The sequence below is a fragment of the Alosa pseudoharengus genome, unplaced genomic scaffold, assembly GCF_046254945.1.
Source record: "Alosa pseudoharengus isolate Yale_2024_CS ecotype anadromous, Long Island Sound unplaced genomic scaffold, YU_APseudo_1.1 YU_APseudo_1.1_scf_20, whole genome shotgun sequence".
NCBI lineage: Eukaryota > Metazoa > Chordata > Actinopteri > Clupeiformes > Clupeidae > Alosa > Alosa pseudoharengus.
The window spans coordinates 27,618,279-27,640,354 of record NW_027468664.1 but is presented as its reverse complement, the minus strand read 5'-3'; the positions used below and the strand labels follow the sequence as shown (position 1 = coordinate 27,640,354).

At 41.1% G+C, this 22,076-nt stretch overlaps 1 protein-coding gene across 1 annotated transcript in view; it reads right to left on the bottom strand.

Moving 5' to 3' along the window:
• Nucleotides 1–6,587: 6,587 nt before the first annotated feature.
• cntn1b (contactin 1b) overlaps nucleotides 6,588–22,076 on the bottom strand; it is a 28,871-nt gene continuing 13,382 nt past the window's right edge. The window contains exons 5-24 of the mRNA XM_076297420.1: nucleotides 20,706–20,887; nucleotides 19,759–19,854; nucleotides 19,208–19,417; nucleotides 18,660–18,759; nucleotides 17,446–17,627; nucleotides 15,881–16,005; nucleotides 15,334–15,451; nucleotides 14,813–14,963; nucleotides 14,276–14,403; nucleotides 13,557–13,729; nucleotides 12,819–12,942; nucleotides 12,499–12,666; nucleotides 11,797–11,946; nucleotides 11,222–11,292; nucleotides 10,818–11,052; nucleotides 10,194–10,309; nucleotides 9,297–9,486; nucleotides 7,975–8,090; nucleotides 7,222–7,387; nucleotides 6,588–6,694 (exon numbers count right to left, since the gene is read on the bottom strand). Of these exons, the coding sequence (XP_076153535.1) occupies nucleotides 6,612–6,694; nucleotides 7,222–7,387; nucleotides 7,975–8,090; nucleotides 9,297–9,486; nucleotides 10,194–10,309; nucleotides 10,818–11,052; nucleotides 11,222–11,292; nucleotides 11,797–11,946; nucleotides 12,499–12,666; nucleotides 12,819–12,942; nucleotides 13,557–13,729; nucleotides 14,276–14,403; nucleotides 14,813–14,963; nucleotides 15,334–15,451; nucleotides 15,881–16,005; nucleotides 17,446–17,627; nucleotides 18,660–18,759; nucleotides 19,208–19,417; nucleotides 19,759–19,854; nucleotides 20,706–20,887 (2,884 nt within the window). The 3' untranslated portion in view covers nucleotides 6,588–6,611. The remainder of the gene's footprint in view (nucleotides 6,695–7,221; nucleotides 7,388–7,974; nucleotides 8,091–9,296; nucleotides 9,487–10,193; nucleotides 10,310–10,817; nucleotides 11,053–11,221; nucleotides 11,293–11,796; nucleotides 11,947–12,498; nucleotides 12,667–12,818; nucleotides 12,943–13,556; nucleotides 13,730–14,275; nucleotides 14,404–14,812; nucleotides 14,964–15,333; nucleotides 15,452–15,880; nucleotides 16,006–17,445; nucleotides 17,628–18,659; nucleotides 18,760–19,207; nucleotides 19,418–19,758; nucleotides 19,855–20,705; nucleotides 20,888–22,076) is intronic.

Below are 22,076 nucleotides of genomic sequence, written 5' to 3'. Positions count from 1 at the left end.
GTGAATATCTCGAGAACCGAAGGGCCTAGGAGGACCACCTTTTTTTTGTATGTTGGTCTTAAGGGGCCATGTCAACCCATCCCATTACCACTTATTTCATGTATAGCGCCACCTAGTTAAAAATTAAAAAGCAAAAAATTAGGTGTTTTCATCACAATATCTCTGGCTGAAATGGTCAAAACTGCACAAAATTGTGTAGAAAAAAAAAGTGTAGGATCATTATGACACCCTCAGAATGCATGCCAAGTTTTGTGAACTTTCGTTCATGGGGGGCCTTACAATAAAATAATTTATGTGTACATTTAGTGACCGTACACCACCAGAGTTTTCTGTGAATATCTTGAGAACCGTAGGGCCTAGGATGACCATTTTTTGCGTATGTTTGCCTTCAGGGGTCATGTTAACCCATTCCATATGCACACATGTGCATAAACAGATACACACGCACACACATACATTCACAGTAATACGTATGACACATACACATACACATGCACACACACAGGCACATACGCAGGCACACACACAAGCACACACACACACACACACAAGCACACACACACACGCACACACACACACACACACACACCCACACGCACACACATTAACATAAACATAAACATAAACATGTACACGCACACATGCACACAATTCAAGAATTTCTCAGAATTATGAACAGGCAAGATGGGGGTGGGGTTGTATAAAATTAATTTTACATGTGAAATCTATGAACTAATCATGTTTTGGTACTTGCTGTCTAGCAGATACCAGTGAGAATTGAGTGTGCATAGTGCAATTTAGTGAGACAGTTAGAATCATATATGCCTTTCAGCGTGATTTATTTTTGTGGAAAAAATGTGCTGGACTGGGCGGCGGTCATATTTTGTACCGCTCTGCGGTACATCTAGTTTACATTCTAAACATGATTGTACCCTACATATCTTACAGAGAAGGACATGGCTGTATGCTGATGGTATGTAAGAACACAGTGCTGTATCATTTTATTTATCTATTTGTTTGATTGTTTCCAAAGAAAAGATTACACCCCAAAAACCAAGACCATGGAATATCTATTGATGTTCATTACTGGCTTCTGCTAGGCATCTGGAGGGGTGATGAGTCTCCATTAAGTTTTTATACCATACGCCTCTCTGTCTCTTATTAATGGTCAGTCTTTCTTTACAGTGAATGGCACCACTGATTAGTAATCATCCCCTGGACTCAAGATTGGTCGTTCTATCTTGAACTGTGTGAACTGTGAGGTCCATCCTGACTTGGACTCAGCAAAGTAAAATAGAGTCCCTTAGACTCTTATACAGAAATAACATTAAGTTAAAGCAAATTATAGTTGTATATCTGGTCAAAGATCAGGAGCCAGTTAAGCCCACCAGGATACTTCACCGTGTTTTAGTGCTAGGTCTTTTCAATGCACTAAGATGATGGCACTAAGAGATATCTTTTTTTATCAAGATAAACCAAACTGTTTATCTGAACTAAAATGTACTACTACTGTGAGTAGAAGAGGAGAAGCTTTTTATAGCCAGCCTGAAATACTGATTGGTTTAAGGTTTATCTTTTGTTTGCGCTGAGAGCACATGTTTGAGACCTTGCCTTAGGTAGGGAGTCTGTATTTTCATACAGGTTTTCTCCCAGTGAACTCCGCAAATCGCTACACACATACACATAAAAGCAACACTGCCACCTGCTGGTATTCCATGTGATGAAAGAAGTATGCTGATGCGTCTTCATTCTGTCTTTAAAGTTACAGTAGGTCTATATTTTCACAAATACCTAGCTGGGTGAACCCAGCTGATCTGCCGGCGATTCCTTTTTCGCCCTGCAGCTCGGGCTAGAAACCTGTGAATCTTTTTCGGCTGCTTCCGTTACCATTTTGCCAGTACCAATCACAAGCTGGCTTATCCACCTGGCGCGGTAGTGGCAGGTTGAAAACGATGACGATAGCGGGAGAGCCTGGAGTTTTCGCGTCGCTCTGCAAACGTCACCCGGTTTGTTGGTCAGACTATCCAATTGCGTAGAGTCATTTAAACTATGCCCGTTGATCACACCTCTTGTGCAGTAGAAAATACATAGCGGACTCACCAGACTGGTGAAAGCCAGACTAACAAATACCAGCTAATAGTAGCAGAACTTTACCATTTGTACTTCTCAGTCTTTCCCCATCCGCATTCCATCAATAACACACAACCAACCCACTTGTGAAGGCAATGAGTTAGGCTACTCGCCAAACAAAAGTAGAATGTCATGCAGCTGAAAAAGCCTCAGTTGCCTACTCATCGGGTCACCTATCCAGTGGCACTATAGATAGGCTACTGTATTTCCCCTTTCTATTGTCAGCAACTGATGAACAAACTGATTTGGGTCTGCCTGTCATCAGGACTGCCAAGACCACAGAGCTTGTATTGATATGGAGTCTTTCGTTCAGGTTCCAACTTCCCAAATGTGTACAAATTAGAGCAACACTGCCACCTACTGGCGATGCTCCCTTTTAACTTCCTCTTTTTCTGTGCCAAAGCTTCTTCTCTTACAGTTAGGTATAGATATCCACATGTTCACTATCTGTGTGGTCACATTCATTGGATGTCAACCCTATCAAACACTGCACCTACCAAAAGGGACAGAGTGTTTCTTTGTTTATTAAACAAACTTTAATTGACAGGTTTTACACATTTTACAGTTACATATATGTACAGTATGCATCATTTTGATTCTAGCGGTTAGCAGGTGTGTACTAGTGTGTGTGTGTAAGTGTGTATGCATGTTTATGTTAAGAGATAGAGTGAGGCAGAGAGAGAGAGAGTGAGAGAGTGTCTGTTTGCATGATGATAGCTGAGCTAATTGCCGGTGATATTTAGTGCTTGCATGCATTTACAGTGGCATAAGCTTTGTGATTTAGTTCAGTGGTCAAAGCAGTGGAAGAATAGCACTTGGTGGCATGATTCATATAAAGGCAATGCCCTCTGTAAATATGATTGAAATACATTAGAAATACATTAAATGCCTCAATTGCAGCATTGTTTAAATGAAGAAAGTGCTATGGTGGCCAAAGAGTCACAGAAAGAAATGTGTAAGAAAACAAATAACTAACACAGACTGTACTGTACACAAAATGATTTTGTCTACTTACATTGTCATTTCCAAAATGTAAAAATAAAAACAATAACATAAACAAGAAATAATACAAAAAAATACAAAAATGAATGAAATCAAGGAAAGACTATAGCACAGAATTCTTGGTGGGGAAGCATGAAGGCAAGTTAATAATCTGAATTCTGAAATATTCTTACGAGGACTTACTAAGAGAGTACACTCAAAACTAAGAGAGTACAGTACACTCAAATCTAAGCCAGCAGTAGCCACCAAACTGCTAATAGAATATGTGTTAACCACAGTGTAGGATCAAAAAATAACAAATACCCACACAGAACAATAAAGTATAAGAAATGATAACTTGCACAATTATAAACACAAAGCACCATTGTACAACTAAAATGATGAAAAAGAGTTCGTAGTTAGTACAGGAACACATACCACTTCTTTCTAGTCTCCATCAGTACTTTTACTGTAGTGCAGCAAAAACTGTAGCGCAGCAAAAGCTAAATGTTTTTAAAAATGACCAGAGATAAATCTAACGGAGAAATGTTTTATCATACATTTAACCCAGAGATGGTTCTATATCAAGATGTAAAGTAGAACCCTTCACAGCTTACTGAAGTGAACATTTGAGAAAGAGAGAGAGAGAGAGAGAGGGGAGAGAGAGAGAGAGAGAGAGAGAGAGATAGAGGAGAGAGAGAGAGCCCATGATGAGCATTTGATTATGCATATGTTGGTACTTGCCAAATATGATCATACCTAATGAATTTTTGTATCAGTTAATGCATTTGTATTATTAGTTCCATGAAAGGGGTGATGCGTTGATGCAGAGTCCACAGCAGAGGCTAGTCAATATGATGTAGGTAGCATATGGCAATGTAAATCGCATGTGTAAGGGTCAGTGGAGCTGGCCATACATTACTATCACTGCAAAAAATGGTATCTTACCAAGTGTTATAATCTTATATTAAGATAAAAAAAAATCTAGTTAGTATTGTTTTTAGTATAAATATACTTACTTTAAGTATAAGTATGAGTATATATAGTATAAGTATATATACTCTTTTGATCCTGTGAGGGAAATTTGGTCTCTGCATTTATCCCAATCCATGAATTAGTGAAACACACACAGCACACAGTGTACACACAGTGAGGTGAAGCACACACTAATCCCGGCACAGTGAGCTGCCTGCATCAACAGCGGCGCTCGGGGAGCAGTGAGGGGTTAGGTGCCTTGCTCAAGGGCACTTCAGCTGTGCCTACTGGTCGGGGTTCGAACCGGCAACCCTCCGGTTACAGGTCCGAAGTGCTAACCAGTAGGCCATGGCTGCCACAGCTCTTATCTTAAGATAAGATGGCTTGCCCATCTTAAGATAAAAAATCTAGTTAGTATTGATTTTAGTAAAAAAGATACTTACTTTGAGCTCTCTTGTAAGATTATTTACTTAAAATATTTTACATTACCTTAAATTGTCTTAAATCTTCAATCTTATCTTAAATTAAGATAAAATTACTTACTCCACTGGCAGATAAATTTACTTGTTTTTATGTCTTAATTTAAGAAGATTTTTACTGACTTAGTTTAAGTCAAATAATCTTACAAGAAAGTTCAAAGTAAGTATCTTTTTACTAAAATCAATACTAACTAGATTTTTTTATCTTAATATAAGATTATAACACTTGGTAAGATATTATTTTTTGCAGTGTATATCTGCCTGGAAAACAACCATCGGAAATCACAGCAAACAGCGAATGTGACTGATGCTTTTGTCAAGTTGTGGCAGGGTTTTGGGGAGGGAAGCTATAGGAGTCCTATCCTTGTTCACACAGACTATCACATTTCACTCACGGATGTTAGGAGCGAGTTCTACAGGTAAAGCCCTTATGGTGTGACAAGAGAGAGAGAGGGAGAGAGAGCGAGAGAGAGAGAGAGAGAGAGAGAGAGGTTTCATGGGCATGTCTACTGGAGGGTGGCACAGCATTGGACTACATGGATGCTGATCACGATTAAAGAAGGCGCTGCAGTAGTAATCACAAGTGTGCTTGTTGGTCTCACGTCCCTCTTTAAAGGCTTCCTCTCAATGCACATCCCTTCTGTCGTTAGTCACTTTGTTTTTAAAAAAGTCGATGTGAAAAACACAGGGACAATACTATCACCTCACTGTCACAAGACTGCTTGAAACCTAGTATGTGTCAGTGGTTGTGCTGTGTGTGTGTGTGTGTGTGTGTGTGTGTGTGTGTGTGTGTGTGTGTGTGTGTGTGTGTGTGTGTGTGCGCTTTTGTGGGTGCATAGCATCTGAAAGCAGCACCTTAAAGGATGTTATACTCAAAAAGGGAGACTCTCAGCGTATGTTTATATGTTCTTCTGCTGTCATTTTGCTTCAGTTGTTGTTGGAGTCCAATATTATGTGATGCATACATTTAATAGGTCATGCCATCGTGCCAACCTTTATAAAACTCCAGCCGTCCATCGGATCATAACTAAGCATTTTCAGACCATACTGCTCAAAATACCCTGCGTGTTGCAGATATTGCTCAACAGATTTGTAAAGCGGTGCTTACTGGACCAGATGCTGGTAAATAATGTTGTTGCAGCAGTACTACTAACTCCTGAATGGTGTAATTGGTTGGTCACCCATGTGCTGGTCACTGATGAGTAAGGGATCATGTATCTGTTCAGTCTTCACCAAATAACACCTTCAGGACAATAGAACACCTTTTGACGCAGGGTGCTACACCTGTCCTGTCAAGAATGGCCAGCAGACTAAGGAGTGCCTTACCTATTTTGCATGACATAATGCAGGTTGGTTTGTCATTCTAAATGACTGCTGGTATGGTAGCCTAACAATTAGTGAATTTCGCTGGCTGCATGTAGGTTCTTTAGGTAAAGTTCAGGTAAAGTTAATTAACTTGCAGCACACTTTAGCAGATATTTTTATAATCAAGAACACATAGTGCTATCGTTCAAAGCTTATTTTTCAATGTTCATTTATTGTGCACATTACCTTTTTAATCACTTATTCTTCCGTGTTATTTTAGCAAAGGTAACAGTGCAGCAACACACCGTTATGGTATACTGTATACTGCGTTTCTTTTTCTCATTTCCTCTTATATATCCAGCATCTGACTGTGTAGAAAGACATGAAGTTGGTTAAGCAGGATCTGGTCCAATAGTCACTCCAATATCAGGTAGCATACGTGGCTGTCTTAATCAGTAGCACATTTTACCATACCAATTCATAGGGATTTTAATGATTTTGTCTCTGGGAATAAATACGTCCAGGCTAAAAAGAGGATAGACTATTGGTTGTTTAGATACTTCAGCTGTCGTCCATGTCCAGATTCTTGGCTTACAGTAATAAAGTCTGTTTAATGTAATTAAGTGTGAATGAGTTTGTTTTGTATGTTTGTCTGTCCATCTGTGTGTACGTATTACGTATTTGTGTCTACATATCTCTGTCAGTGTGTGTGTGTGTGTGTGTGTGTGTGTGTAGGCAGCACTACAGGTTGATAGCCATCGTGCCCATGACAAACAGCAGAAGAGAGCCCAGACTCAAAGACTGAGTGCTGAGGATGGCACCCGCTGTGAGGAGAGAACACAACAACCAATCAGAATACTTTACCCACTTTACTATACTCAACAATACTCCAATAAAGACTCCTATTCAGAATACTTTACCCACTTTACTATACTCAACAATACTCCAATAAAAACTCCTATTCAGACCAGGCACCCACCTTACTTTACTCAACTGTACTCCAATAAAGACTTCAAAGTATTCAGAGCAGGTACACACTTTACTATACTCAAGTATACTCCAATAAAGACTCCTATTCAGACCAGGCACCCACCTTACTTTACTCAACTGTACTCCAATAAAGACTTCAAAGTATTCAGAGCAGGTACACACTTTACTATACTCAACTATACTCTAATAAAGACTTAAAGGTACTCAGAGCAGGTACCCACTTAACTATACTCAAGTATAGACTAAAGTATTCAGAACAGGTGCATACTTAGCTATACTGTAGTATATGTCAACATGTACTTCAAATAATGATTTCTTAGTCAACACTAGTTCAGACATGAACAGTTCTGTGAGGACTCACCTAGCTCTCCCTGGACGGAGACACGTCCGACTGGTCCGTCTCCACCCTCGCAGTGGGCACGCACCTCGATGACCCAGTCGCCCGTCTCAGGGTAGGGGAAGTCTATGTAGTGCCTACCGGTGGTGTAGAGCTTCCCATACCGGTAGCCCACCTTCCTGTACAGAATCTATGGGAAGGAAAGGAATAATAACATTAAGTGTTGGGAGCTGGACAAATTCAGAAAAATAAGTTGTTGTTTTGGTTGTTTTCTGGTCTGTGTAGTCCCAAATTCCCAATAGTTTACTGTTCATTAAAAAAAAAAGCTGTCACTGATAAAAGTTATTGATAAAGAGGTAAACCTATAACAAGTTATCTTTTTACAAGTTTATCTAAGTATATTTTTGGTGTTTTTTGCCCAACAGGAAACAAGTGGGAGAGAGATAGATGGGGTGGGATCATGAAAGAGGGTACTTGGACTCAAAACATGGTCACCATGGACACCGTAGCTGTTTGTGCAACAGCGCCCCCAACAAGCACTTATCTCAGACGAAGGTTCCGTAATAATAATAATAATAATAATAATAATAATAACAATAAACTTTATTTGTATAGCACCTTTCATACATGGAATGCAGGTCAAAGTCCTTTACATTTGGGGCACTTAACACAATATTAGAGAAAAAGATAAAGAAGAAAAAATAATAATAACAATACAGACAAACAAACAAACAAACCAATAAATAAAACATAAATGAACAATGACTAAAGACTGACCTTGTAGCCCTCGATGAAGGACTCGTTCCAGTAGCTGTAGATGTGGTCCCAGGACAGGTAGAGCCATTTCCCACTCCAGCTGACGTACTTAAAGAGCCGCAGCCTGCGGTCCGGAGCTGGAGGACACCACAGAGCAGAGAGATTATCATCACAGAACTGACCAGCTAACCCTAACCCTAGATTACACCACAGACCAGAGAACTGACCAGCTAACCCTAAATTACACCACAGAGCAGAGAGATTATTATCACAGAACTGACCAGCTAACCCTAACCGTAGATTACACCACAGAGCAGAGAACTGACCAGCTAACCCTAAATTACACCACAGAGCAGAGAGATTATTATCACAGAACTGACCAGCTAACCCTAACCCTAGATTACACCACAGAGCAGAGAACTGACCAGCTAACCCTAAATTACACCACAGAGCAGAGAGATTATTATCACAGAACTGACCAGCTAACCCTAACCCTAGATTACACCACAGACCAGAGAACTGACCAGCTAACCCTAACCCTACATTACACCACAGAGCAGAGAACTGACCAGCTAACCCTAACCCTAGATTACACCACAGACCAGAGAACTGACCAGCTAACCCTAACCCTACATTACACCACAGAGCAGAGAGATTATCATCACAGAACTGACCAGCTAACCCTAACCCTAGATTACACCACAGAGCAGAGAGATTTTCATTACTGACCAGCTACTAACCCTACATTACACCACAGAGCAGAGAGATTATCATTACTGACCAGCTAACCCTAACCCTAGATTACAACACAGAGCAGAGAAATCATTATCAGAGGAGTAAAGCAGAGAGATCATCACACAGAAGTGAAGCAGAGACATCATCATATAAAACTGTCCAGCTATCCCTAATAACCCTAGATTTCACCACAGAGCAGAGACATCACCACACAGAACTGAAGCAGAGAGATCATCACACAGAAGCGAGCAATTGTCCAGATTAGTCTTGATAGTGATAGAGAATCAGAGGACTAATAGACAGCATCTTACTGTGTACTGCAGGACTATAACCCTGATGATGACAGACAATGTATTGTGTTCCGTTCCGACACATAAAGAAAGTTTCCAGCATTTTTTATACTGCCTGTCAATTCACTAGCTGTCAACTACACTTTCTTCTTCGTATCAACAATTTTATAGATCACAGAATGGACAAGAGAAGGTGACTTTTCCTGGTGAACATAGCCTATTGCAGAGCTCCCCCCAGTGGCCCAAATAGTTGGTGCAACATATGGCAGAGTATGTATAGATGCATGGAAGACCTGTCTAGGAGGATAGTGGACTCACGTGGTCTTCTGGTGAACATCTCACAGTGCTCACTGGGTGGGCCAAGGCCGATTCCGTTGTAGGCGCGCACCTCAATGAGGTAGTGCGAGTCGGGGAGCATGTTCTCTAGACGCGTGTTGTTTACGCCGTTCCCCACGAGAATCCGCTGTGCCGCCGCCTCGTTGTCGTCATACTTTCTCCAGTACCGCACCTGAGGAGTGGACAGGAAGACAGGACTCACTGTTGGGCTGATGGAGGTGCTTCAACCCTCAAATTAAAAAACGAAAATGGCTGTTACTGTAACACCAGGAATGATAACTAAAGATAACTATAACGACATTAGCGTCTACACTGACCAATGATAAGTAAAGTCTATTCTTGTGTTGATGATTTTGATGTCTAAAATTTGATGGATCCTGATTGGCTGTCAGCTTTTTATCGTTCTCAAAATCGCTCTGAAAGTGATCCCCAACGATGCTGTTCTTCGTGTCATATCATTATAGTTTACATGTGGACGTTGTCATTCATATTAGCTAGAATGATACTTTTTTGCTGGTATCGTTATAGTTATCGTTCTTGGTATGAACGAGCCTCAAGCAGGTCACTGCAGACCCTCACCAACTGGTCAGTAAAGAAAGTGAAAAAAAAATAGTCCTGCATTCGGATCCTGATCTGGGTCGTCATGTAGGGTGACAGGAATACAGTGGTTCTGTCTGACATTTAGTAAATTAAGTCAATTAGGCACAGTATTTGATGTTATGTAGATTTTTACCTTTTTTAATATATTTAATTACTATTTTTATAGTGTAATAGTTTATTTTTTCAGTTTGTTGCACTCAGTTGGAGGCTAATTGATTACAATGAAAAATAAATAAATAAATAAATAAATAATTAAACTATGCCACTGAACCCACGTACCTGGTAGCCGTCCACCCACTGCAGCGGAGGTTGCAGGAAGACAGGCAGCCACCAGACCAAGGCCTCCGTGGCACTCACAGGACGAGCGTACACATCCAGAGGCTGCTCCGTGGGCACTGTGTGTGTGTGTGTGTGTGTGTGTGTGTGTGTGTGTGTGTGTGTGTGTAAACAATTGTGAGGTGCAGAAGTACAATTAAAAAGGGAAATGCAAACACGGGACAAAACAGCATCAGTGACTGGATTGACACATTATGGTTTGAACATATTCTTATGGCAGGGGTTCTCAAACATTTTGTAGCCTGGGACCCTTTACAGAAATATTCCAAGGGCCCCCCTTGTAATTTGGAGACAGACTTTGTTATGATTTGTGTATTGTTGTAAGATATGCAAAAGTAAATAGGCCTGTATTGCGTTATCCCACACTCATATATCTACAGCTGGATGTAAACCTACAGCATAAAAACCATACACAGCATTTGTTTCTGAAAAGCAGTGCCAGTTATTTATACTCAATCAAATTGTTCGACAAAATCACAGTGTCTTAAACGCAGACTGTGGGAGCTTGATATGCTATGCTAGCTTTCAGTTAGGTGAATATATAGGGTGTACGGTTTTGTGTCTTACCCCCCTCTGGTGCATAGACGACAGAGGACAGGCTGTAGGGCCCTTCTCCTTTGGTGTTGTACGCCTTGACCTTGACCTGGATCTCTGTTCCTGGGGTGATGTACAGGTCCCTGTGGACGTAGCGTCTGGTCTCGGGGTCGGTCACTGTGGCCCACCCCCAGTCGTAGTTCTCATGCGGTTTGAAGGCCACCACGTAGCCGCACTTCTTCCCATAGTAATATTGTGGTTGAATGGGCTACGGAGACAGTTACCACGGCAATGGAATTCAATTTTAGAACCACAACAGAAGGTCAGCACCAGTAAATCTTAAACCAACAAAAGTCAAACCATCAACCAACAAACATCAGTCATCAACAAGGACTTCATTTTCTTAAGGGGTCAATGAACTAAGTTATTAAGCTTACCGTCCAGGTGATGGTGAGCTCGCCGTTAATCCCTACAAAGCCTCCGACGTCTGTTGGAGCCGCCGCAGGAACTGCACCAGCAAAGAGAAGCAAATGTTCCATTTTATATTCAGCAGGGTCATTATGCAAACACAATTTATTCGCATGACTGTGCTGGGCTAGTGTGTTCTGTAGGATTTTAGGATGTAATGCCAGAACAAAATAATAATGATAAACTATTACTATTTGCAGTAGTAGTATTTGCTTTGCTTCAATGTGTTTTTTGTTGTTGTGATATTTTTCAACCTCCAATGGCTTTCTCAACCCATAATGTGAGATGAATAAGATTTTACTGCAAGAGAGTTGTGTACCTGCATCCCAGGTGTGTAATATTCCCGTGAGGGAGAGCTGTGTTCCTACATCCCAAGTTTATAAGATTTCATGGAGGGAGGGTTGTGTACCTGCATTCCAGGTGTATAATATTCCTGTGAGGGAGGGTTGTGTACCTGCATTCCAGGTGTATAATATTCCTGTGAGGGAGGGTTGTGTACCTGCATTCCAGGTGTATAATATTCCTGTGAGGGAGGGTTGTGTACCTGCATCCCAGGTCGTGATCTTCTTGGAGGGCCAGCTGGACTCGCCAGGGCCCATTTCGTTGACGGCAATCACCCGGAATTCATACTGCATGTAAGGGTAGAGGTCCACCACCTCAGCCGCCGTCGCAAAACGATCAAGAAACACAGGAGCTGAGAAAGAGAGAGAGAGAGAGAGAGAGAGAGAGAGAGAGATGATGCTGCACTAATAGGTGTTTTTATTGACTTCACATAACTACAGTATATACTATGTAAAATCATTTTATGTTAATACCAGTACTTGTCCGCAACATACGGGTATGAGATGCATACTGTCTCTCTGAGTGAGATGTTCACACTACTGTTTGCCTCTTCAAAATATGATTCAAGATTCATGTGACCTCACACCAAGGTGTTATTTTTAGTATTTTTTATTTCTAATTGTATTTCATTTGACAGCAACAGAGGAAGAACAACAGATAAGAACACCACTAATTATTAGAACATTATTCCACGTCTTAACCCTTGTGCCCTCTGACTCAGTTGCATTATTCTTTAGCCTTCTGGTTGAATTGCTCTTTTCTCATGTCACACTACGTGAGCACCTCACTGATTAAAGTCTTCTTCATTCCCAGGTCTGTCTTTGCAGAGTAACTACATCCTCACGCTAATGTATGGTTGGGGCTCCTCCACTGCAAGCTCAACATCGCCCTCTAGTGGACTCACAGGTCTTTGCGTCCTTCCAGTCGTCAGGATCGAGGGCGTAGTAGTCTCGCGTCTGGATGAGGTGGTGTTTGATGGGCAGGCCGTGCTCGCTGCCCCGGGTCCAGATGAGCTTCACTGCCGTGTCCCTCACCTCCATCACCATCACTCCACCTGGGGGGCCAGGCAGGCCTGGGGGAGGCAAGGAGAGGATGAGAGAGAAAGGTGGAGAATTAGAGAGAGAGTCTGTGTGTGTTTGTGTGTGTGTGTGTGTGTGTGTGTGTGTGCATATGTTTATGTGTGTGTAGTGTGTGTAGTGTGTGTGTGTGTTTCTGTGTGTGTACCTTGGACTACGACATCAGCTATAACTGTCACATTGTCCACTACAGTCTGGGCAGTGCAGGAGTATCGGCCCGAATGTTTTACAAGAGCGTTCTTTATCAACAGGTCACCACTGTTCTCTCGATCCTGCAAGCAAATAGCAAGATGATTTTATGGACATCTTGTTTATTTTATGGACACGCTAACATATCAAATAGCAAATCATCTTCTGGACATGCTAACATGGTTACATAAAAACTTGATTTTTCACTAGAGGGGTGCACTTTAAACAGTGTGTTTTCCTCCTGAAAGTATTTTGGAAAAAAAATATTATAGCAATCTTATTTTAGGAACATTATAGATTAAAGGAATCGTATAGTATTTTGGGACATACTATTGAAGTACTATAAGACTGCACTATAGGAACACTACACAGAACATAGAAGTATTATACACTACTGGGCAAATTACGTTTTTTGTAACATCCATAACACCAATAAAATGTGATGGTATGGTATGATGTAAATGATTACATGAAATTTGAGCATTTGCTATTTTTGGCTAAAGAATGTACATGAGAAAAAATGCACAAAAAATGAATGTTATCATTTACATCATACAAATGCCAAGGGATTTCACGGGCGTTATGGATGTGACAAAAAGTTAATTTACCGTGGAATTGCCCTACTATAGAAATTGTATAGCAATGCTATAGTTCATTTGTTCAAGGGGCTGGACAACAGGCATGTTAGTGTCTGTACCAGCAGCAGCTCAAAGTGCTTCTTCATCAGGTCAAAATCGATGAGGATGGAGTCCACAGTCCAGATGAAGGTCAGGTCCAGCATGGGGTCAAAGGAGGCCGTGCAGGGAAGCACTGTGCTGTCCCCAACCATGATGTCCACATCAGAAGGGGCCACAATGATCTTAGTGGCATCTAACGTGGAGATATACATTTACATACATCTAGCATGGAGATACATCTAGCATGGAGCTATACATTTACATACATCTAGCATGGAGATATCCATGTATATACATCTAAGGCATTAAGATCAATTTCCAAAAGATTTTATATTTCTCTTTTTAGTCAACTTTTGCAGAGGTGCCAATAATTCTGGAGGGTACTGTACATACATCCTAACCTGCAAACCAAGTCATTTCTGAGAGGTAACCACAACCTCACTCACCCCATGGACTGGGTTGTTGCACACAGAGAGGAGAAGGGTATGTATCCGCCAATCTAACTATAGGGTGGATGGCAAACAAGCTAATGTACCAAAACGTTGGCGTGTTCCTTTAAGGCCACATTGCAGGTGTTACAAATAGAATATTGCTTTATGGTACCCTGCTCACCACCAGCAACACTGTTCAATGCCCCCTGACTGAACACCCCCTAGCATCAATTACTCATACTATGAATGGATGTACAGCACACCAGATAAAGAGCTCCAACGAAGAATGAAGAAGTCGTGTGACTTACCAGTGATGGTGAGAGTCCCCGTGCTGTTGGCCTTGCCCCGGTCATTCTCAGCAAAGCAGGTGTACACCCCCTCATCCTCGTTTGTGGCATTGAAGATCTCCAGACTACCATCTAGCCACACTGAATACCTGATGTGGGAGATTATTACCTCATTTCAAGCAGTTCTGGTGTTGAGGGATGACAACATATCTTTCTTTGTTTTATAAATATATATAAAATGTGTAAGAACTTCTTGAGCAATGCAAGCCATTGAAAATAATATGTTTCAGAGCGCAGCAGTGCCGTTGTCATATCTTAAATTTAAAGTTTTTCACTAAACCACATACTTGAAATACACCCCTGACCTGACTAATGTATGGTTAACGGTTGACTAACGGATGACTAACAGTCGGCTAACGTATGACAAACAGATGACTAACAGTTGACTAGTAACGGATGACTAACGGATGACTAACAGTTGAGTAATGGATGACTAACAGATGATAAACGGATGACTAATATATGATTAACAGATGGCTAAACGGATGACTAACGGACCTGGTGGAGTTGCCGAGCTTCTCCTTCCCCTTCAACCAGGTGAACGTGGGCCGTGGTGCCGCTCGGGGTTTGCATTCGATGACCACGCGGCCATCCCTGGCCCCCAGCAGCTGTTTCCGCACAGGGTTGTACTCAAACGTCGGAGCGCAGGCTGGAAACATCACAGAGAACAACACATCGCATTACCAATCGCGTTTTTTGTGAAGCTTCTGCAAGTATCTCCTGAAACTTGTATATTAACGATTCCTAAAAAATCTTCATTCTTCATCTCACTCTTCTTATCTTAATGATAATTTTCTTCCTTTACAGCTAACATCCTAATACTGATCTACTAGACGCTCACTGCATCCATACACGCACGACATTGCACACAACATATCAACAATCTTTCACATGTATCGCTAACCCTGTCCTTCCTATAACAATAAGCATAATTAATGGACACATGACCAAATTATATGACATTTGTATGATTAATATGCCAATTGATGTCTGATTAGAGGCAAATATTTGTATCTTACCGGTCACTCTGAGTTCAGCGTTGGCATAGATGGTTCCCCACGGGTTCTCTGCCACACACTGGTACATGCCAGAGTGAGTGAACGTGAGACTGTCGAACTGCAGCTCTCCTTTACCATACTGAGGAAGGAATCAGCTTTGATTCAAACGACAGGTATTACCATATACACAGAGAGGCATGCATACAGAAAACCCACCTACACCTACACACACACACTTGCCCGACTTGACCACACCTTCCTCAGACAATGACCTAATTGCAACAATATATGTGATATGATAGTTTGATATAATTGTTTACATCTAGTTAAACCTTGACTTACATATAAAGACATGTACATTCAGAGTGAGAAGATCCTTTAGCCAGCACTTACACACACACACACACACACACACACACACACACACACACACACACACACACACACACACACACACACACAAATACACACACACACATACTCATAAACACACACATACACAGTACACAATTCACATACACAATACACACACACACACACACACACACACAGAGGAGAGTGAGCGTACCGAGTAGCCGTCCTTCAGCCAGCGTATCCAGGGCCAGGGCTTCCCCATGGCGGCACATCGCATGGTGTGCTTACTGCCCACGTCCATCTCCGTGTTGTTGATGTGTGAGGCCCACTCTGGGGGTCCTGGAGGCAAGACATGACATCATCAGAGAGGGACGTGACATCATCAGAGAGGGACATGACATCATTAGAGACGGACATGACATCATCAGAAGGGACGTGACATCATCAGAGAGGGACGTGACATCATCAGAGAGGGACATGACATCATCAAAGAGGAACATGACATCATCAGAGAGGACAGAAAGGCCATCATCAGAGAGCGACAACGACGTGCAGTGAAATGTCCACTGAAAGCACAACTGAAAGCAGAGTGTAAGTATCACACGAAAATAGAAATGTAATAGAAAGCCTGTAGCGGAGGCTACTTGAAGCGTACGCTCAAAAAACACTTCAGTATGACACACTATAGTAGGTGTATAGGTGCTCTAAGTGATGCCGTTTCTAAGACAAAACATTGTCACGTACAGCAAACATCACCTCACCATCCGCTAGCTGCCTCTGTCCTGATTACACTATAAAGAAATGTGGTCTCTGTGGACAGGCCAGGCTTTAAAAATGGCAACAAAAACAACCTGGACCATAAAAACATAACAAACTGTTCCAGCCTATCACCGATGAGATGTGTGTTTAGGAGGGTTTCAATTGCATGGGAGGAAAGGGGAGGGAGTAGCGAGCTAGCTCTCTGTTTTGTTTGAATGACAACAGAAGTGACATTACCCAACATCGCTTAGAGCACTTTTAAAAAAGGCCGATAAGGGGTGAATATATAGGACAAATCAAAACTATAAGGTGTAGGATAAAAGACAGTCATGTTTTACTTGGATAGTCTGCCTACAGACTTTGTACAGATTCTTATACAGTTGTGCTCTGATTGCAGGCACCCATAACAGGAACAGTTTCAGGACCATGGACAGCTGCCTGTCATTCTGACCAGCATGCTATGCAGCAGAGACATAGCCACTGTAAACTACTCTGAAACCACTAAATACAGTAGAATCTTTTCAACAGAACTAAACTAAATGTTTCTATAGCCCAATCTACAATTTAAGTGATTTTATCAAAATTCTAAGGATATTTTGTGCAGTACATTTATACCTGTATTTTATAAGGTGATGCAATTCCTTTGCATCTCTGGTTAAGTTACCACTTCATTTTATTGTCTTAATTGCACCTCTGGTTAAAACAATGCGACCAAAAAATAAAAATAAAAAATAAATAAATAAATAAATAATCAAGGCCAGACCAGGTCCAAGGCTACGTTTAGTTCCCCTTACCTTCCACAATTTAATCCAAATTCTAAATATATTTAGTGCAGTACATTTATACCTATATTTTATATGTAAATGATGCAATTTCTTTGCATCTATGGTTATTACTAAGTTAACCTAAGATAACCTATCACTTCATTTCATTGTCTTCATTCACTACATGTCATGGCTTTCATACTTGATCAAAAATGAATCCAAGCCCAGACCCAAGGCTATGTTTGGTTCCCCTTACCTTCCACGTAGACCCACTGCCTGTGCCAGTCTTTGCCTTTGACGTTGAGGGCCTCGCACTCGTAACTGCCCTCGTCCTCGTACTGCACGTTGGTCAGGTGCAGCAGAGCTCCGTTCATCGTCACCTCGTAGTTGGGCGGTAGGTCCGCGTCCAGTTTCCTCCAGCGGATGTGCGGAATAGGACTTAAACGAGGAACAGGACATTGTCAAATAGACACACAGACTTACAGTACAGTGGACATGGACATATTTGGCCAGTTTCCTTTTATTATTATTATTATTATTATTATTATTATGATCTTTACCTTTTAAACTATTCTTTCACTATTGCCCTTTTATGCTTTTGTTTATGTAAAGCACATTGAATGACCTCTGTGTATGAAATGCGCTATATGAATAAACTTGACTTGACTTGACTTCCTGTGCATCCTGTAACTCCTGTGTTAGCATAGCAATCAACTCTGATCAAAACGTTTAAATTACTGTGTTGTATGCGACCAAAACAAATAAAGCGCACAGTGTTTGCCCTGCTTACATGTCATCTATTTCTATCACCTGTATGACTTATAGTAAGTATAGTATACTTAATACTTAATACTTATACTTATACTATACTATATTTCTATCATCTGTATGACTTATAACGAAGCTGGTTTCAACATTCTGCTCAGGAGATAATAGTGGCTGTTTTAAACGCTCGATGGTGTTTTATGCCAAAAACATCGTCTTCCAGGCAGCGCTGCCACCGCTGACTTAAAGCCACCTAATCCTAAACCTAACCCCAACCCTAAACCTAGTGCCTTCTAGGCAGCGCTGCCTTGAAGACAACGTTGGGGGCATAAAATACCAAGAAACGTTTTAAACTTTGCTCACAGGCCTTTGTAAGCTCTATTCTGTGAAACTAGTTTCGGGGTGAGGTGCTGTATGACACTCAAAATTGTACAGCACCCAAAACATGCATATTTTAACAGATTATCACCAGGTCACTGGTCCAATGTTTGGTTTGGTTTCTGGTTTTAGGTATTACACTACTATTGGGGATGAATAGATTTTTTGCCACTATTCTCTAATTTTCTTGGATTTGTTTTTTTGTTCTGATTAGACTCTTTTAGCACTGATCAAAGAGGAAATCTGCCCTCTTTTTTTCATAGAAAGTGTGCGACCAAGATGCAACCTCCGTTTTGTCTAGCTATTATCCTGCAATTACAGACTCACTTTCCAAGAGCGAAGCACTCCAGGGTGATGTTTTTGGCAAGCAGGGCATAGGTTTTAGGGAACTTCACTTTGATGTCGGCGGCATACTTCGTAGCAGGGTCTGGTGAGAGAGATGGAGCAAGCATTAGCACGATGATTCAGTGCAACAAATACAATGAACATAATCACCCTCTTAGCTGCCATCTGCCTAAGAGATAGATCTTTATTGCCATTCACTAGCAAGTGAAATAACAGCAGTTGATGAAGTAACACTAGAAATTACAACTAGAAATACAGAATTAATAAAAAATCAACACAACCTCTTTGGATAGTCAGTATAGATATAAGTAGCCTACCAATAAACAATGCTGATACTGAAACATTGACGATTTCAGTATATCTCAATGCTTTTCCCTTCTCTAATTAGCAACAGAATGCTACAGTACATAGAGAACTATAATATATACATACTTAGGAGTGTCTTATTATAAAACAAAAACAATTTGAACAAAGTATTCTTGTTGTGTAATTAGAAACAGCACCGTAGGCATAAGTAGTACAGTACATACTCTCCTGTGTCTGGGGGATAAGGGGGATGGGCTTGCTGAAGACGCTCTTGCCGATCTTGGGGCTGGAGACGAAGCAGGAGTAGTTGCCCACGTCGGACGCCTCCACCATGGCGATGTACAGGTTGCCCGTGGTCTGGGAGATGAAGCGACGCCGGTCCATCTCAATGAAGTTGGGGTAGTCATTGAACAACCAGTGAAATTTGACATCATCTGGAAGGGTGGGATAAGCCAATTAAAATTATGTTTTAACACATCACTAATATGCCCCCAACAACTGCTGTGTACATAATCAAGTGAAAGTAGCCCTTTATTAATGAAACATGATTGTTTTTATTTTTTACATTTCTTTTCAATAAAATAGATTAGCAAAAATAAATGAATAAATAAATAAATTCGCAAAATAAATGATCAACATGGGCCACTGAGTTCAGATGAAAAACATGAGTCATTTTTATAATGTTTAATTATAACTGTGGGATACTGCTAAATGATAATGTTGTAATGACATACGCTACTGTTATATGTGATGAGTGATGAGTACTGTAACTTACAGGGGTCCCGGTTGGGTGGGTCACAGAGCAGCACCACACCCTGCCCCTCCTTCACTAGCACCGGCTCCCGCTCCTCTGTAGGGAAATTATCCAGATCTACACACCAGGGTGGAGGAGAGAGGAGAGAGGAGAGGAGAAGAGAAGAGAAGAGAAGAGAAGAGAAGAGAAGAGAAGAGAGGAGAGGAGGCGGGAGGAGAGGAAAGGAGAGGAGAGCACAGGAGAGATCAAACCAATGAGAGAGGAGAGGAGAGGAGAAGAGAGGAGAGGAGAGGAGAGAAGAGGAGCATAGAGGAGAGGAGGGGAGAGAAGAGTAAAGGAGAGGAGAGGAGAAGAAAGGAGAGGAGAGGACAGAAGAGACCAAACCAGGGAGAGAGCAGAGAGGCGAGGAGAGGAGAGGAGAGGAGAGGAGATGATACACACCATGGGGAGAGGAGAGGAAAAAAATGAAAAAGGGACACAGAAGAGGTCAAGGGAGGGGAAGACAGAACACGAGTAGTACAGGTCAAGGGCAAAAAAGAAAGTGACACAGAAGCAAAGAAAAACAACATACAGTATAAGGAGGGGAAAAGTACTGTAGGAGCTGAGCATATAAAAGACACACGGAAATCTCTGTGTCCAGATAGGGCCAACACGGTTTGTATTGTTTCCTTTTTCATTTGTTACACAATATGTGTTGAAAATAACACAACTTGCGTTGAAACAACACAACGTGCATTGTTTTTTTACACATCTCTGTGTCCAGATAGGGACAACACAGTTTGTGTTGTTTTCTTTTTTATTTGTTACACACTATGTGTTGAAAATAACACAACGTGCATTGAAACAACACAACTTGCATTGTTTTTTAACACATCTCTGTGTCCAGATAGGGACAACACATTCATTTTAAGAGTGTAGGGAAGCAAGTACATAAAACCATAAAGGAACACACATAAAGCCTGACTCACATCCAAACTTGACAGTGGCCTCTTTGCTGATGATGGTGCCGTAGAGGTTGTTGGCTACGCACGCGTACTTGCCGGCGTGCTTGTTCTTGTTGGGGTTGGTGATCACCAGGTTGCCTCCCACAAGGCTGTAGTGCTCGTCCGGCTGCTCCAGCAGCTTGATCTCCCAGTTATTCAACCACCACCTGCAGTAGGAGACATCGCAGCTGGTTATGCTGTAACTATCACATGTACATTACATTCACATGTATTCCTTTAGCTGTAATTATCACATCTACATTACATTCATATATATTCCTTTAGCTATAACTATCACATTACATTCACATGTATTCCTTTAACTATCACATGTACATTACATTCACACGTATTCCTTTAACTATAACTATCACATTACATTCACATATATTCCTTTAACTATAACTATCACATTACATTCACATATATTCCTTTAAAGCTGCAGTTGGCAAGATTTTTTTGATCATATTCACTGAAACCAACACAAAGCTCCGACAGAACAACAAAAATCCGCCGGTTTTAGAAAAAACCCTGCACTTCTACCTCCACCTAGAGCCTGTTATTTGTTTCGCAAAAATCCACAGCTCCCGGTTCTTCTGGTCCAATCAGAGCAGAGCTGTGTGAGATCTGACTGTCAATCACAGTCTGATGCAGTCTGGTGCGCATTAAGGAGCACAAACTCGATGAGAGGGTGCTCGGTGGTAGTGGGGGAGGGACATGACAGTTCTAAACATTCAACATTTTGGCTAAGTCCCCTCAATCTGTCAGACTTGCCAACTGCAGCTTTAACTAACTATCACATGTACATTACATTCACACGTATCCCTTTAACTATAACTGTATCACATGTACATTACATTCACATATATCCCTTTAACTGTAACTATCACATGTACATTACATTCACACGTATCCCTTTAACTAACTATCACATGTACATTACATTCACATGTATGCCTTTAACTATCACATTACATTCACACGTATCCCTTTAACTAACTATCACATGTACATTACATACACATGTGTTCCTTTAGCTATAACTATCACATGTCCATTACATTCAAATGTGTTCCTTTAGCTATAACTATCACATGTCCATTACATTCAAATGTGTTCCTTTAGCTATAACTATCACATGTACATTACATACACATGTGTTCCTTTAGCTGTAACTATCACATGTACATTACATACACATGTGCTCCTTTAGCTATAACTATCACATGTCCATTACATTCAAATGTGTTCCTTTTACTATAACTATCACATTACATTCAAATGTATTCCTTTAGCTATAATTATCACATGTATATTGCATTCACATTATAGACTTCAACCATATTTATTCCTTCT